Source organism: Cololabis saira, chromosome 9, assembly GCF_033807715.1.
Source record: "Cololabis saira isolate AMF1-May2022 chromosome 9, fColSai1.1, whole genome shotgun sequence".
In the NCBI taxonomy this organism is placed as follows: Eukaryota; Metazoa; Chordata; class Actinopteri; order Beloniformes; family Belonidae; genus Cololabis; species Cololabis saira.
The window spans coordinates 22,906,325-22,923,565 of NC_084595.1; the positions used below are offsets into that span (position 1 = coordinate 22,906,325).

Here is a 17,241-nt window from a genome sequence, read left to right on the forward strand (position 1 = left end):
TCGCTATCCCGGTACTTTCTACCGTCTACAAATGCCAAAATGTTCATATCCTTCATTACATTTATGAAGTGATTAGTCTCCTCCCCACTCCAAAAGTGTGGCGTGGTCTTGTGTTTCTCCGTGTTTATAAGAACTTCCTGGACTCAAAAGATCAGGATTCCTTGCGAACAGAGCATGCGCAGAAAACAAATTCATGTTCCGTTTGATGGGGATATTCCGTTTGGCGTTTACGTGACCGAATATTCGGGTTTTAAAAGGAGTAACCCAGGGGTCATATTCCGGATTTTAAAAACCCGAATATGAGCAAATTCGGGTTATTCAAATGGGTTATTGGTGTTTACATGGCCGTGCAAATTCGGGTTATTGACAATATTCGGGTTTTAAAAGGGTTATTGATGCATGGAAACGCAGTCAGTGTAATGTATGTGATGTAGTTTGGTGTCTTCATTAAATAAAATCCATGATATCAAGGCATGCATCATAAAATATAAAAGCACTAACCCTTGAGATGTGCTCTTCTGGAAAGCAGTTGGCAGGTCTGCAAAAATGTGAGAAAAGCAGTCAAAAGGTCAAACAACAGCAAAAGTGAAATTGTACAACCATGTGCAGTGTTTAAAGTGCTCACCGGCAGAATTTAAACAAATTACATATTTAACAAAAAAAAACCTTTAAGTATTACCTTGTTTTCTGTTTTTGCGTCTACACCGTCTCCTGTGACTCATGTAGCACGCCGTCACCAACGAGAGGATGATGGCCAGAAAAAGGAAGCACACTCCTCCTAACACGCCAGCGAACAGCGGTTCAGGGATGACCTCTAAGAAACTTGGGCGCAGGCGGTACATCTCCATGCCTGGTATCAGTCCAGTGTCAGGGATTTTCAAAAATTAAATCCATACAAAACAATGAGCATTTTATAAATATCCACTAACAGTCATCTGTGAGTAAGCTTTGAAAAACCTTACCTACTGTGGATACGCTCACAGACTCACTGGGTTCACTGAGCACTTTGCTGCTGCGACACATGAGCCTCAGATCATAAACGGAGTCCTACGGAAGTGAATTCATGCCTTTGATTATTTCATCAGCATTCTTGCAATATGTTGCTTTTACTGTGTGAGGTAAACAATAGTTATAGATAATCTTAAACAAAGTAAAAACATCATACAGTTTAAAAATAGTTTAAAACAGACCATGATTGGTAAATACCAACAAGATTGAAGGATAAGATGCAAGAGAGAGAATTATGGAATTATGCAGGTAATGTTTACTGATCTTTTTGTCCCTGTTTTAATCGGGACTATATATTATTTATTTTTCCTTTTTTCCTTTCTTACTGGTTCTTTGTTGTTACATATATTTTTTTTGTGTTTTGTGTTTGCTTCTTTTTTGGGTGGAAATGCTAGAAAGCATTTGTTGCAGAAAGTGTAAATAATAATAATAATGTGAAGGTTAAAGGGTAGGCATTTATAAGCTCAGAGCTTCAGCCTATTCCTTTTTGATCCAAATGATTACACGATATGCTATGAATGAGTGTACCATATTGAGCACATGATCGAAATAAATAAATAATAATAAAAAAAAGTTAGTTACCCTTATTAGTCCTTGCACGAGTAGGTCAGTCTTGTTAGCACTGATGTTGCTGCTGAGGATGAGCCACTGGCCCTGGTCCCGGCGAGCCTGCAGCACGTATCCCGTCAGGGGAAAGAGCGGCGCCTCGGGAGGAAGCCACTGAAGGAGAACTCCTCGCTCAGTCCGGTTCACTGACAGGAGCATCGGCGCATCCACGGTTTGGACAGTGGTAGCAGGTTCAGGTCTCTCTGTTGGCACAGCTAAAAACAGAGTCCAATGTTCTTTCAGTGGTTTAAAGTAAGAGCTGAACAGTTTTAAAGAAAACAAAGGAAATAACGTTCACGAGGACGAACCTTTTGTTCGTACTGATACTATTTCGCTAAAAGGTCCTGAGCCGAGTTTATTCTGAGGCAGCACACTGAACTGGTATCCAGTGCCAGAAAGTAGCCCAGTCACAAGTAGGTAGTTTTTGGATGTTGGCACAGGTAAAGATGCCCACTCATGTTTCCCCCTGGATGTTTGCTTTACCCTGCATCAGAATGAAGACAAAGAATTTTAGTCGTAATCGCTCTTGGTGAGTATGGAGGATTTTTTGTGCCAAAATTAAATAAATAAATACATCATTAATTAATTAAAATGGCAATGAAATATATCATTAATTAATTAAATATGTCATTAATTAATTAAAATTAGTATGAAATATGTCATGAATTAATTAAAATACAATTCATTTTAAGTAAAAAAAAAATTATTATTTCAGCATTTAATTAATTAATGACACATTTAATTAATGATTTCGTGTTGCTGTGTGTGAATCATGAAATGTAAAACTGTCAGTTTCACCCGTCAAACTAAACACATTTAATTAATTAATGATATATTTAATTCCCATTTTAATTAATTAATGATGTATTTAATTCCCATTTTAATTAATTAATGATGTATTTATTTATTTATTTAATTTTGGCACAAAAAATCCTCCATAGGTGAGAGGGGTATGTGTCTTCTTGTATGTATTGTATGCTACTGACCATACAGTGAACTTCTGGGTGAATCCACCATCAAAGCCTGGAACCCAGGACACGTTTGCCTGGTTCATCTCCATGGTGACGGTGACTGAGGACACAACATGAGGACTGGTGCCTGTGGACCAGAAAAACCCTTCTTATGATTTAAACTGCTGACAAACTATCTCCCAGTGTCACCTGGAAGTATATTTGATATTTGCAGATAAAGCTGAGCAGCTCACCCAGCACCACAATAACAGTCCCTGCACTGACGGTTGCTACACGATTAGAGGCCAAGCACTCCCAGCCCCCGTGGTGATCTTTACTCAATGGCTGCAGGAGGAGGGAGCCGTTTGACAGTATGGTGTACGGCGAACGAGGAGTGGAGCCAAACTGTGAGGAATGACATCCAGATGTTGTGGTAAGTAGGCTCATTATCCACACATGACTGAGATTCTGCAGAAGTGGAAATTGTCTTATACCTTGCTCCAAGTTACATTGGGAGCGGGGTCTCCACTAGCTTCACAGGGGATCATCAACTCTCTCCCGACCTCCTGGAGATACTCAGCCAGAGGGGAGACTCGGAAAGTTGGTGGGTCCTAGAAGAGGGACAGAACCATTGTGCTTCTGGACAACTGCATACAATCACTGGAAAACCTTTTCTCTTTCAGGGTGTTTTCACAATGGCACGATGATTGAGGTTGGTCCAAAGGACTTCTAAGCACGAGTTCCTTTGGGAACTACACCGAGACCTGTCCAAAGAGGTGGTATCGGTACGGCTGTTAGGGAACTCGGGGAGCTGATGCAGTTTGTTTGTAGCTGTTGTGTGACCACAATGCGACCCAACTACAGGTTGATACCAAGATGGTGGCGCGTGCAGATGCAGCGGCTCACAGCTCTCCCTATTTTCAAGTGCAATATTATTCTTCCATCCATTCAAGTGCAATATTCCACCACCCATTCATGTACATTTTTATAGTGTGTATATATATATATATGTATATATATATATATATATATATATATATATATATATATATATATATATTTATGTTTCCTGTTTTGTTGTTTACAGTACTTGTTTACATAGTCTTTGCATGTGTGCACTTTGACGGAGCTGCTGCCTAATTTCATTGTACCAGTATAATGATAATAAAGGCTTTCTATTCTTCTATTCTAACTATGGGGTGCAACTACCAAAAGTAAGTAATGCCAGGAGCCATTTCCATCCACAGTCATGCATCATTTATAAACAGAATAATTTCTCCGCTTCAGGCCGGTCGTCATGGCTACAAGACGCTCTACCAAGACTGATATTGAGCAATGATAGTACTAACCGTTAAGGGGCTTGTGGTGCAGCTTAACCCTAAACTGAAAACAACTTCAGTCTCACCAAACTAACTGAAAAATCAAACAACGTAATCTGTTTTCCACATGTATTCACCAACATTTGAAAAAAAACAAAAAAAAAAACTAAAACCAACCTCAGTCTCACTCAAGAAAGCCAGACTTACCTGTAAAATGACTTTGGTGGGCTCAGATTCGCCCATGGTGCCATAGCTGTTATAGGCGGTACAGGTGTACATGCCCACAGCATTGTCATTGGCTGCAGCTATAAAAACCGAGCCCTCCGAGTTCACCATCCAACCTGGGAACTAGACCGGTGAGAAAGGGAATTACATTCACACTTGGATTCCAGTTTCCTTGTGAAAAACTCCACTCTCGCACACATCTCATTTATGAGAACATCTCTTACATTGTCGAGATTCAAATCATTTCCATCTTTGGTCCAGTTGACATACAGCACAGGAGGATCACCCTGAGTAGGGCAGACAATTACCCCCTCCATGCCTGATGGCAAGTATGTTTCTCGGGGCATTCGTGCAACACGTGCAGGATCTAAGACAATGGAGCGAGAATGAATCAACAAAATCTAACAAAGGGAAATCTTAGTCTAAGATATGCTGGGAAATGTTGTCCCACTCTGAATCCTCCAACCTTGAGCAGCAGGTTTACAGGGAATGAGGGGATAAACTAACATAGACTTACGTTTCACTTTTAGATGTGCAGAAGCTGAAGGTGGGCTCAGTATCCCATTAGTTGGGATACAGGTGTAGTTGCCAGCATCTTCTGGGATGAGGTTAGGAATAAGAAGCGTTCCATCCACCAAAATCTTCACTCTGGATTTAAGGGACCTAAAAGGGAAAATATAGAAAAAAAATGTCTGTGACGCCAAACAAATACAAATGATTATTTTTAAATAAAACTTTTGTGTCTGAGGCTAACTTTCGAAGACCTCCTAACCCGACGAGTAATCTCCTTTGTCTCAGATTCACTGTGTGCTCATCATCACATGATGTTATCAATAATCTTATTAGAAGTAATGGCATTAGCAGAAAGCTTTGAAAAAGATACCTGATTGATTCCTGTAAATGCTGCTGCTAACATTCCATTTAAATAGCTAAAAATATTTGAAATATATGGCGATGTTTCAAGTATGTTGATGGATTCTTCAAATTCGTGGACTCACTCAATGTGGTAAACGTTCTGTCCTTGTTTCATCCACTCGTAAGTGAGGTTTGAAGGGTAGGCATCAGCTTGACACTGCAGAACTCCATCCTGGGACATGTTGAGAGTGGTGTCCTCTGGGGAAATGATGATGAGTGGAGGACCTTTTTGGGATTAAAGCAGAGATCATTAATGATTGCTGGTAAATCTTAAGTCATTGCACTGCAGGGGGCAGTATAGTCAATGTACATCAAGGTATTTCTCAAACTGAACCAACTGCATGTCTGAAGAAAAGCTGGGATGTCGAATAGACGTCACCGCTGTTTCTTCACGTGATACATCCAGAGATTTTGATCTTTTTCTGGTGATTTACTGACCTTGGACCTGCAGCTCGGTGTAGTGGGTCAGGTTCCCCTCTGAGTTGGATACATGACATTTATACACTCCTGAAATATTTCTTGTGACAGAGGCCAAAGACAAACTCCCATTGAGCACCTGAAGTGGGGTGAAAGAAAAGAGTATGATGATTAACTACAAAGAAAACGATGTGACAGTCATGGAAAGTACAAAGAAGCAGTTCACTTGTAATAAATATACAAGCTGCAGCTCATGCAGAAAATAATTAAGTATTTTATCAGAATACTGCAAATATGCCAGTCTTCCTCACCTTAATTTTTTCATGTTTCTCAATTGGGCTCTCATCTTTATGCCAGACAATGGTTGGTCTGGGGTTGCCGTGGGCTCCACAGCTTAGAGTCAGCGATTCTCCAAGCAGAACCTCCACAAAAGTTGGTGGTGTCTTAATAAACACAGGTGGAGCTAGAACAACACAGAAGAAAATGCTTTCACTTTCATGATCAAATCGGAACAAAAACAATTTCAGCTTCATCAACCAATAGCTTTTGAAATGGGGCAGCTTCATTTCACATTTTAAAAGGTTTGATATAACTCAATATATTTTCTTCACAAGTTTATCATGTTTATTTCAGCGAGCTGACCAAAGTACAGTGTGGAAATTATCTGGAGGACAGCTGAAAAGTTGGCATTATAAAGTTTGTTTATAGTGATTTTTAAAATTATCATTGACACAAATAGAAGGAGGCCCCATAAATGGACAAATACATGTTTATTAAAAGAGTTGTGTACATAAAACTGTTTTTTTTGGGGGGGCGGGGGTGTTTTTGTTTTTATTTACTTCACAACAGTACCAGAGTTTCTAGTGTGAAACGATCTAAGTTAGAAATATATGCAATCTCTGCACTGGAAAGAGTTTTGGAGGACAAGTGTGAGCATTGTCTGTAAACAATGATCTGTGTCAAGTCTGGTTTTGGCCTACAAAGCATGTTCCCAAGCAACGTATTTACATGATATTTAATACATGCATGAAACAGTGACAGCTTAATGCAGGGTGTGCAGGCCTCATTTGATGGAGTACAATCAAATCAAAAAACTACTTCAGAACTTTTAACTCTACTTCAGGATAAGCATGTGTATATTTCTGCAACACATGTACTGTTCTGTTCTTCACAGAGACAAGATGAACCAGTGCAACGCTAACACACTGCAATAAAACAGCTTTCCAGGGCCGTAAGTGTCCTAGCCAGGCCCCATGCTGGAGCTGTTCTAAATAAAGAGTTGGCGCTGAGCGAAGACAGGACCAGCTCTTGACTCCGCAAAACCCCGCAGTGCTGCACCTGTGATGGAGAGGAAGGTCCATGTGCCATTTTGGAAGTCGTCAGTTTTGCTGTCCAAGAGGAGGATGCGGCATTCGAACCAGCCCTCGTCCTCCAGGGTCAGCCGCTCTAGCAGAAGGGAGGCGCCCCGGGTTAGAGACACACGCCCTGTGGGAGGAAGAATGAGGGTGGGAGGGTAAAGAGAGGACGGGGGTCAGCCCACACACACACACACACATATACACACACACACACACACACACACACACACACACACACACACACACAGACAGACAGACAGACAGACAGGCAGAGTCAGCATATGCAGGAAGAGGGCTTATCATGGAGAGGACACAGGCATCTAGTGTCACAAAGGCCACAGTCAAAGTCAACGACAAATCCAAACTCACTGGTCGCGTCTCCAATACCCCTAGATTTCAGCAAAACTCAAATATCACAGAGGAAAACCTGTAAAGAACCTGCTTTTTACGCTTTCACAAGGTGGTTTTACAAGTGTTTCGATAATCACATGTAATGGAAACGCGTGGAGGTCAGCTGCAGTTCTAATGACTGTATAATCACAAGTGGGATTTAAAAAAAAAACTGTGGAAGAGGTACAAGAGATGTGCAGTTCTAAGAAGATCTCAGCAAATCAAACAGATCTGACTTGAATAATTTAAGCTTTTGTTTTCATGTGAAGTGAAAAAAAACGATCTAAAATTAAAGCTGCAAGCAGCGATGAACGGGCCCTCACACGTGCAATTTTCACCAATAAAAGTCAAGGACTCAAAACCGAGTCAGATGACACCACCCACGACTCTCTATGTCAAACCATTCAAAAGTTATGGCAGAAAGTAGGAACTATCAGATATGGACCAATCAGATGAAGGGGGGCGCGCTTTTTGCCGTCTATTGTTACTATGGTAACGCTTTTGACTGAGAAAAGTAATGCGCGTCGTCACAGGATCGAGACGCATTTTGATGTATAACACACCTGGGTGCACGTTACGGTTCGGGCCGTTTTAACGGCCAAAGGAATGGCATAAATTCTGCCAAAAATACACGATTAATTCAAAATGGCCGACTTCCTGTTCGGTTTCGGCCAATATACTTTTCTTTAAGTTGCGACATGATACAGGTGTGTACCAATTTTCGTGCATGTACGTCAAACCGTATTGTGGGGCTTGAGGCACAAAGTTTTCTAGGGGGCGCTGTTGAGCCATTAGGCCACGCCCATTAACGCAAACCATCCATCCATTATCTATACCCGCTTTGCAAACCATTAAATATCAAATTTTTCGCCAGGCCTGGATTGCGTGCAAAATTTAGTGACTTTTGGGTACGTTTAGGGGGGCAAAAAGGCCCTCCTTTCGTCGGAAGAAAAACGAGAAAAATAAAAACGAGAACGAAAACAATTCCTACAGATACAATAGGGCCTTCCCACTGTAAGTGTTCGGGCCCTAATTACTAAACCAAGATCAGTGTTAGTCAGTGGTAAACACAGACATCAGCAGTTCCCTGCAGTTACAACAATAACACAGACTTTTCCCGTTTTTTTGGCAAAATCTTGCACATCTGAAGTTCGTTGACAAGAATCAAAATCAATAAAGCTCGACAAATGCCAGCTTCGTCATTGTGGACTTTAAATAATATTAAAGGACTGACCAGAACCATTTTATAGTATAAGTCAAGGTATACTGGGCTTGTGACAATGTTAATAACAGGTGTGGTTCAGTTTAAGCAGAAGTCTGTTAAATTGTGACTGCTGACGAACAGAACAAGCAGTGAAGCTCACGGGCCAGCCTTTGTTCTGTGTAATGGCTCATTGAAAGTCATTTGTTTTTGTGACTGGTTAATTGATGTTTTGTGCCAGGCTTTAAAGCACTGCTTCCCTATTAAGATTTAATTGTGCGTGTTCTTACGCATTTACGTAACGGCAGAATGTCCTCAGTCTGTGAAAGACAAGATCTTTACATCATCATCTCCCTCATACACAGAAATCTGTCTTTCATCCCTGAGGGTGTGTTTTTTAGAGTCAGTCAGCAGAGAGTGAAAATGAACAGCAGCACCAGTAGGTTAGGTCAGTTTCATCTTTTAAAATCATTTCTTATCAGTTTTTCTGTGTAAGCTTCTTCCGTTCCGCTTACATTAACACAAAGAAATAATTCGTCTGGTCATAAAAACCACCTTCAACTAAGCAAATGGATAAGAAATGTTCTGGACAGATTCATCTTTAAAGGTATTTAACTGTAGCTGATGTAACTAGTTTCTCAGTCCTTGAACAAGCTTGCTGAAAGACAAGTCTTGTGGTCATGAAAAGATGTTACTCAAACAAAACATGAAAGGATTGATTGATGTAACCACTAAAACCCAGTTAATAGTTGCAATCTATTATTAAAACCTGGAATGACAGTCATCCTCAAGGAAAAAATATTGTCCCAAAATATCTGAAGCAATCATGATCCGAGATTAATTCAACGTTTGGGGAAGGAAAATCAAATCAGAATTTACTGCAATGTTTACTAGAGCTTTCCACGTCCACCATGAATCATTGAGATGAATAAACCGAATAGCTTTAGAAACCACTCTTCAGTGAGGACTATTGAAAAGATAAAGAAAAAAAGGGCTAAATTTGAATTTCAGAAAATAAGGGCTGACCCCGGACAGGCGACACTAATGTTTTTCTACACGTTTTAAAATGTGGTTCTGTCAAATGTTGGCATTTTTCACAGAGAAACACAAGTAATTGTCAAAGACAGTTTCTTACATCCATCTATCATTTATTTTAAACCTATTTAGAGTGATGGAGATCTGCTGGAGTCTATCCTAGCTCTCTGGGTGAAAGGCTGGGAATAACCTGGTCAAGTCGACAGCCGCAGAAGCTAATTTCTTTCAGCTTTACTTCTACTTAAGATTCTATCTTTAACAAATTGCACAGTAATTTCTCAAATACATCTGAGCTAGTGCAAATTGTTGTTAAAGACATTATGAAAAACCAGAACCAGTTCACATTCCTGCAAACTCTCACGCTGACGTTTAAATCCCAAGTTTGAAGTTCTGAGGTACAAATATTTTGAGGAGGGCAGTATTGCCCCAGTTATTAGACATGAGATGAAATAGTGACACAGCTAGAGAAGGTGTAGCTTTGCTTTACAATGTTTCCTGTTTTTTTTCCCCCCCTTTGGGTATTATTGTTGGTTGATCTCACATATCATAAAACATTTTCTTTAAATGCTTTTGGTATCAAAACTTGTAAGTTGCTTTACTAATCCAGTTTCTTCTGATTTTATCAGGGAAGCTTGGGCCAAAGATTTAAACTCTGAAATATCAGCAGAACTTTGGGAGGAAGCACTGTCTCAGATACACTGTTGTTCTATTAACTCATACTACAGGTTAATTCAGTTAAGGTACTTCACAGATTGCATTACTCCAAAACAAAGCTAAATCATATTTTGCTATCTGTGTCTCCTGTATGTGATAAGTGCCATATTGCCGAGGGTTCACTAGCGTATCTCTTTTGGTTCTTTCCTAAATTGCACAATGTTTGGTCAGCTATATTTGACCTGCTGTCAAAGGCTTACTCCAGAGTCCTTCAGCTCAACCAGGAACTGGCCATCTTTGGATGCTCCACCGAGACTTATGCTTTGTTGCAGGAAACACAGCTTGCTCTGCAGCTAGGGATGGTCGTGGCTAAGAAATGCATTCTATTAACCTGGAAGTCTGCCACCCCACCCACCTTTACCCAATGGCTCACTGAAATGTTGTTAGCCATTCAGATGGAGAGACTGCGCTTGCATGGCTCGGACAGGCAAAACAGATTTGAGAGAGTCTGGGGTCCTTTTTCTGGCTCAGTGCGGGACATGATAACCTAATTCTGTTTTCCACTCGCAAAAGAGTTTTGTTGTGCGTTTTCTCTGTGGGCACTTGTCTGGCAGCCACCCCCCCTTTTTTTTTTCTTCTTCTTCCTGTTGTGATGTTTGTTTTCATGTTGTGGACTGTTCCTTGTGTAAAATTTAAAAACTATAAATAAAATATATAAAAAAAATGCTTTTGGATGATATTCTGCATCAATTTTATGTTAACTGAAAAAAAAATCCAATCAAAGTTATTTGACACAAATATCAGGGAAAGTTTTTTGAGATTTGAATTTTATGGCAATGCCACCCAGCCCTCGCTGACACGATGGAAAGTCAGCAGCCCTGAGGTGGAGCCTAAATACATGAATCACTGAAGTAATGGTTAGACTGATATGCAGGATGACGGATGAAGATCGAGGCTTGTCATTAAGGGTTTGGGTGGTGAACTAGAATGAGCATGCCATAAATTAATGAATACCATTTCATCAAAACATAAACATAAATAAAATATGTTTGAGATATTTTTTTCAATGTATTAGTTTTAAGTGTAAAAAGGAAAATCTATGGCAGTACATAAGGGACCACGTGTTTTGTTCACAGGGGTAAAATGAAGGAGACAAAAAATGTGGATGGCAGATGCACACTGGGAACGAGTGTGTGAAGAGCCGCAAAAACAGAGATTGATCCACATCCAAGCACATACATCTCCCTCCCACACACACACCCAGCACAGTGAACCCTCTCCGTCTCTCTCTACTTCTTACAACTTCTTGTCAGGCTTTGAAACTTGATCTGCCAGTTGCCTGGTGATTGCAGCCTGGTTTTCAGCGTATACCCTCTCCTTTTATTCAGTTTCTCAATGGACCCTTTTTTTTTCTTCTTTGGCCCCTCACTCTGAGGGCTTTAAACGACAGGAGGATGCATGCGGGGTGGGGGCACGTTGTCCATTAAGACCCAGCCAAGGCAGTTTAAAAGTAAACATGGAGTTGTGAGGAGTCATTCTGTCATTCTCGTTTGGTATTAACAAATTCATTTGATTGCATTGAAATATATTTGAAAATATCTGTTTTATTAAATCATAGAAAGGTAATCGTTGCCATTATATGGTCCATAGCACGTATCCAGTACAGCCTCAGTTCTTGAATATCCTGCAGCCTTGAAGCAACACAATCAATGTTCACGGTATTCTCACTATTCATGGCAGTTTACCTCCAGACAGTCGTGTCTGGAGCAAAGGCTGGAAGCAAGGACATTCTTTTAACTCCGTGTATGGCCTTAGGCCTGGGTGAAACGCACACTGAGAGTAAAGACAGGCAACAATAACTAACAATTAACCCTGCATTCCAGAGTGGGGCTGTTGCTGTGCTTTATAGTTAGGTTTAATAATTGACTGACCTCTTAAAGGCAAACAAGCACTAGAACGGTGATGCTCAGTTCCATTAAATGAAGGCCTCTGACTTTTGGTCAGCATTTTTTTAACAACTGGGCATTCTGGGAACTGTGCAGGTAAATGATAACAGGTATGGAGATAACATCAGGCATCATACTCTCATCTCATAAAGAGGGATCCATCGAGATCTACACATTTATTTTGTAACCTTTTTTCACCCAGTCAAGGTAAAGAGGAAAAAACACTTCCATGTGCATCACTCTCTTTCGTTTAACTAATCCTTGAATGGGCACACATCATGGGATACTTAGAGATTAGTGGAGCTAATTGCACCTTTAAAATGCAGCCTATGGAAATGTGAGTGATCCCATTGGTCCCAGGAGCACATGTGAATACATGTTGATTTTCAAAATTCCCTTAGAGACTTGAGCCCCCTCCTCCCCAGTCCACCCAGTGAAGGTTTCACTGTCAAACAGTTAACTCTTTCCTGTCGCCTCCCTCTTGTCCATCAGTACAAAAAGACGGCAGCCCTCCCATTCCTCGTGCTCTCAGGTTGCCATAGTGACAAGACCAAGAAAAGCCCGGGCTGTAGGTTTAGATTCAAATCCAGTTGCTGTAGAAACACGACACAACCAAACACGGGGGGAGCTGGGTCCATTTTTAGGTGAGTCTGGGGGCAGGTTCTCTACTGTCACATATTTGAAAAGTTACAAGAGGTGGAAAAGGATATTTTGATAGAGAAAAAACACAAACAGCCAGGAAAAAACAGAGAAAGACAGAAGTTAATGAGAGGGAGAGAAATAAAATACTTTTCAGACTGTTGAAAGACAAAACACTGTGTTACAAATGTTTTATCTTAATTTGAATATTGCATCAGATGGCACTGGGTTCAGCCCTACAAAATGATCCATCTCTGCATGTCTATTTTACAGCCTGAAGAGCACATAAAATGCAAATATGCTGCTATAAATGAACTTCAGAGAGAAAAAAAAAATGAAGAAAAAAAAAAAAGTAATTGAAAAGCTACCCTGTTCTGAAATCTGAACTGCACTGAACAAGAGGTTACAGGGAGTTTACTCAAATTATGTGCATCGATAAGCCACGGACAACCAATAAGAGTAAGGCTTTTCTGACCCCGGTGCTCCAGCAGACCCATTCATCAACACCCCCCAGTGCTACATTAGCACAATGTCCACGAATCTTTTTCAAGGGAACACACTCTATGGCAAACAGAAAGACTTGCTGAAACAATAACTGCTGCTTCATCCCATGTCTGTCCTCGTCCTCCTCACTGCCCCCCTCATCCAGGGGCTATCACATGACAGCTCTAGCCTATCTTAAAACAAGTCCTTGTTTCCAACAGGTTGAGGTGCAGTGCAGCCAAGGGTAGAAAATGGAAACGCTAATCCACCGGTGTTGTTTGAACTCTGAGATGAAGCCTCTTCATGTTAGGGAGTCAGGTTCTCACCCAGTGTGTAGCAACTCAGCTGTCAGAGTCCTGCCACAGTGGCAGGAATCTCATTCATGTGATCTTGTACTTTAGCCCTTACTCTTTTCCTCTTTTGTAATGTATTGTAATGCTTTGTTTTATTTTTTTCTCCAGGAGTGAAATCATTTTCATTTAAAAGGCTTTTTTTACGAATACATTTCTGGCTCATATCTGACTAAACTTATGTTTGCAATACTTTCTTTGCATGTACATTGCATTTTATCCATTTCTAAACAAGTCTTTAATAAAACGGTTTTATTGTTCCAGATCATTGTGTTTTTTTTGTTGTTTTTTTTAACGGTGGCTTCTCACTGTCACTTAATGTCATTTGTCAACTATTACACCGAGTACTGGAAATGTCAAGTGATACAATAGCAGAGCTATCTGTACAGGAAGACAGATTTGTTTTTGTTTGGAGAAGCATAAGCTTTGCTTTCCTTTGTCCATCCGTATGTGCATAAGGGACCGGGCAGAGGTGCATTATGGGATGTGTTTTGATTTGAATACAATCATAAGTCTGGGCCTGGCCCCCTGCTTCTGACAGCTCACCCCTCCCATTCCCCCAAATTTCTCTCTTCAATCCTGCAACCCACTAATCAGTTTAACCCTCTTATGAATAGCTCTTTGTCATGAGATAGATTACAGTTAACTCTGTCCCTCTCACTCTGTACAGCTCCGCTAACCTCCTGCACTAACGAGCACACAAAGCTCATGTGCCGAAATTCACTACAGCAGCAACTTAAATTATTGCAAGCATTAGCTTTGGTGCATGAGTTTTAATACTGAAATCTTTCAAATTTAAATCTGGACTAGAGTGTACTGAGACTGCCATATTTATTCAAACATATTTATTCACCACAGACGTTTGGTTTTGATCAGAGAATGCTTACACTAATATGTTGTTGTTCAGTTGGACAGACAATTGGGGAAACAATAGTTGTCTGAATATATTGCTATTAAATATTTGGTTTTAAAATGATTCTAGCAAGATTTAGCCCAGCCAAGAGGAACACATCCACCTTATGTCAATCCAAGTTAGCTGTGGCTACCAGCTCCTTCAGCCAATCCACAATGAAGGAGCTGCAGAGTTGTTGACGGATGCTTCAGTCCTCCGTGTGGCAAAATCAGAAACGCCCACTGTGGTTAGTGGATGTTGGGTTAGTACAAACTACTGATGATTAACTATTGGCAAATCTACCTGTCAATCAAAAGGCTATGCACCATATTAGAAATTGATTTATATAAATGATGTGGTACACAAAAAAATCTCACACCCCCAGAGTTGTCATGGATGTGAAAACTAACTACAGAGACCAAAAAAAATAGGCTCTAAATTTCCTTATCTCTGCCGTAAAGTTGAACATTTTAATATGGGAGTCAATGGCGATTGAGCTGATTTTGGAGACAGCCTCTAGCAGTCAGTCAAGGAACTGCAGGTTTTGCTACTTCTCCATTGGCCTCAATACGGAAGTAAAATTGTTGCCGTTTGGATTCAACTATAAAAATAGGTTAGAGTTTCTTTTTCTTTTTAAAACAGCCATGTTGAAAGATACATTATGTAGTCATGGAGAAGATGTTACTGAGATCTGAAGGGTTAAAGTAATTACAAAAACCCTACAACTGGGTTAAGAACTTTCCAAACAATTATCAAAACCTGAGATAATACTGGTAAACCATCGTCTTTGAGGAGAAAATGTGTTTCAGTTCTCACACCAGTACAAAAGCTTGGTGCTGGATCCTCGTAATTAAAAGTCTGGATGGGAAAAAATTATTTTGAGATTAAGATTTTGCACAAGTTTATCTAAACAACTCCATAACAAATGTGTACAATAATAAAAGCTGAGGCTGGTATTAAAAAAACATCAATGTGATTTTTTGTTTTTAGCTGGTGTAATTATGGGGCCTTTGTTGTGGCCTACTGCTTCCAAAGATGAAGTATAATCTGATCCAGAAGGAACGGTTCAGGGATCAGTTTCACATTCTTGGAAGAATACTTTTTGATTTGATGATGTAGAAAGAGAGAAAGAGATTTAGCATCCCATTCCCTTAAACTTAGCTATTCAATGTTACCAACGTTTTCTAATTACTTGCACTAGTTACTAGTTCACTATTGTATTAATATGTTGGTGCAAATATGTAACATATGCAGGCTTTAAATTCTGCAGCGATCAGGGGTCACACTGACAGTGTGAAAGAAGCCTGCCGAGGTCTGGGGTGTTTCCCATTGTCGTTCTAACCTCAGGTCAGACTCCCCTGCTTTCAGTCTCAACTCATTTACATCAGCACACACGAGACATTTGATCTCACCCTGCTACAGTAAACCATCCTGACATTGCAAGACTTAAACATATTGTCTTGACAAATGCAACTCAGACTGGCTATAATGGAGTGTCAGTCACAGTTTATCTGACCGTTTCCTCTCTGCAGGGTTCTTACTAGTGTTCAGCCCTTCAGGGCATGCTGGGTATGAAAGAGGAAAGAACAGGGATTAGAGGTGTCCATAGCATCCTCATTCAAAAGAGGTACACAGGAGACAGTCTCTAAGACCTAGAGAGCCGGGTGTTTAATGGTTTTGATGGAGGATCACCACAGTGTAGTCATGGTACTCTTCAAGTACAACATGCAATCTCAAGTACACCCGATATCATATCAGAAAATGCTGGTTTAATGGACAAGAATTCAGGATATCACTTGCTGAGGTTCTTTCATCTTGGTTGCTAAAAACTCCTAAGAGCATCAGTGGGATGAGACAAAACAGCAGACAGAGGACAGACACCATCTGGGAATGCTCTATATGCTTTTACTCTATTGTGAGGTAATGTAAAGCCTCAAGTCAACCAAAGAAACACAGGAGGAAATATGAATCTAGTATTACATATTAGAGTAAATGTTAACTCATCGGTGCTTATAAACTGTCTTCTCCAGGTTCTACAAAGAACTTTACAATGTGTTTATCTTTCATCCCCTCACACCAATAAGAAACACGTTTGGAAAAGAATCTTGAAGGATCATGATCAGAGATCACTTCAAAGTTTGATGAAACCTAACCGAAGATAATCAGCAATGTTTGATAGCAAAAGTAAAATACGCTCACAATGCAAAGACAATTCAACGTATTTGAACTCAATGGTTGTGTTGCCTTCAGAAAGCCACTTATGAATTCAGGGTAAGAAGAACAGCAGATGAAGTGATGCATCCATCATGGCCAGTGCCTGAGTAAGCAGTGTTATTATTTCAGCTGGTCAGGTCTAGGCTCAGCAACACTACTAGCCCACAAATGAGGTCAGCTGACTACTTGTAGAGATTATCAAGACATCACGTTCACGCAAAGTCCAGAACTTAACCCATTAACAATCTTTGGGATGTGCTTTGTGATGTGGAAAGACTTCATACAGAGGTCCAATTATCCCATCATTAGTACAATTTTGGGGCAATAAAAAAGGTGTGCAAGTTTTGATCTGCATAAGTGTTATGATATTGCAAAGGCGCTTCCAAAAAACAGTTGCGTTTCCATTGCCACTAGAACAGGACAAAACTTAAATATCACAAGTACAAATCTATAATATAAACATCTAGAACTTGGAAAAAAACTAGAGGTGGGTGCAATTCATCGATGTGTCGATGCATCACGATGCGTCATGTGACGATTTGAAATCGATTAATGAAAAAAAAAAAAAAAAAAAAAAAAAAAAAAAAAACATTTTTAAGTTATCCTATCCAGATTCCAGACTGAATAAGCTGCTGAATC

General features: G+C 40.1%; 1 protein-coding gene across 2 annotated transcripts in view; it reads right to left on the reverse strand.

Moving 5' to 3' along the window:
• Positions 1 to 17,241, reverse strand: part of igsf9b (immunoglobulin superfamily, member 9b) — a 37,288-nt gene that overhangs the window by 7,187 nt on the left and 12,860 nt on the right. For both annotated transcript variants that reach the window (XM_061730850.1, XM_061730849.1), the window contains exons 4-18: positions 6,779 to 6,925; positions 5,752 to 5,903; positions 5,462 to 5,579; positions 5,107 to 5,248; positions 4,626 to 4,771; positions 4,333 to 4,475; positions 4,091 to 4,231; positions 3,059 to 3,175; positions 2,819 to 2,969; positions 2,601 to 2,712; positions 1,923 to 2,098; positions 1,591 to 1,829; positions 963 to 1,047; positions 680 to 850; positions 502 to 538 (exon numbers count right to left, since the gene is read on the reverse strand). In XM_061730850.1, the coding sequence (XP_061586834.1) occupies positions 502 to 538; positions 680 to 850; positions 963 to 1,047; positions 1,591 to 1,829; positions 1,923 to 2,098; positions 2,601 to 2,712; positions 2,819 to 2,969; positions 3,059 to 3,175; positions 4,091 to 4,231; positions 4,333 to 4,475; positions 4,626 to 4,771; positions 5,107 to 5,248; positions 5,462 to 5,579; positions 5,752 to 5,903; positions 6,779 to 6,925 (2,077 nt within the window). The remainder of the gene's footprint in view (positions 1 to 501; positions 539 to 679; positions 851 to 962; positions 1,048 to 1,590; positions 1,830 to 1,922; positions 2,099 to 2,600; positions 2,713 to 2,818; positions 2,970 to 3,058; positions 3,176 to 4,090; positions 4,232 to 4,332; positions 4,476 to 4,625; positions 4,772 to 5,106; positions 5,249 to 5,461; positions 5,580 to 5,751; positions 5,904 to 6,778; positions 6,926 to 17,241) is intronic.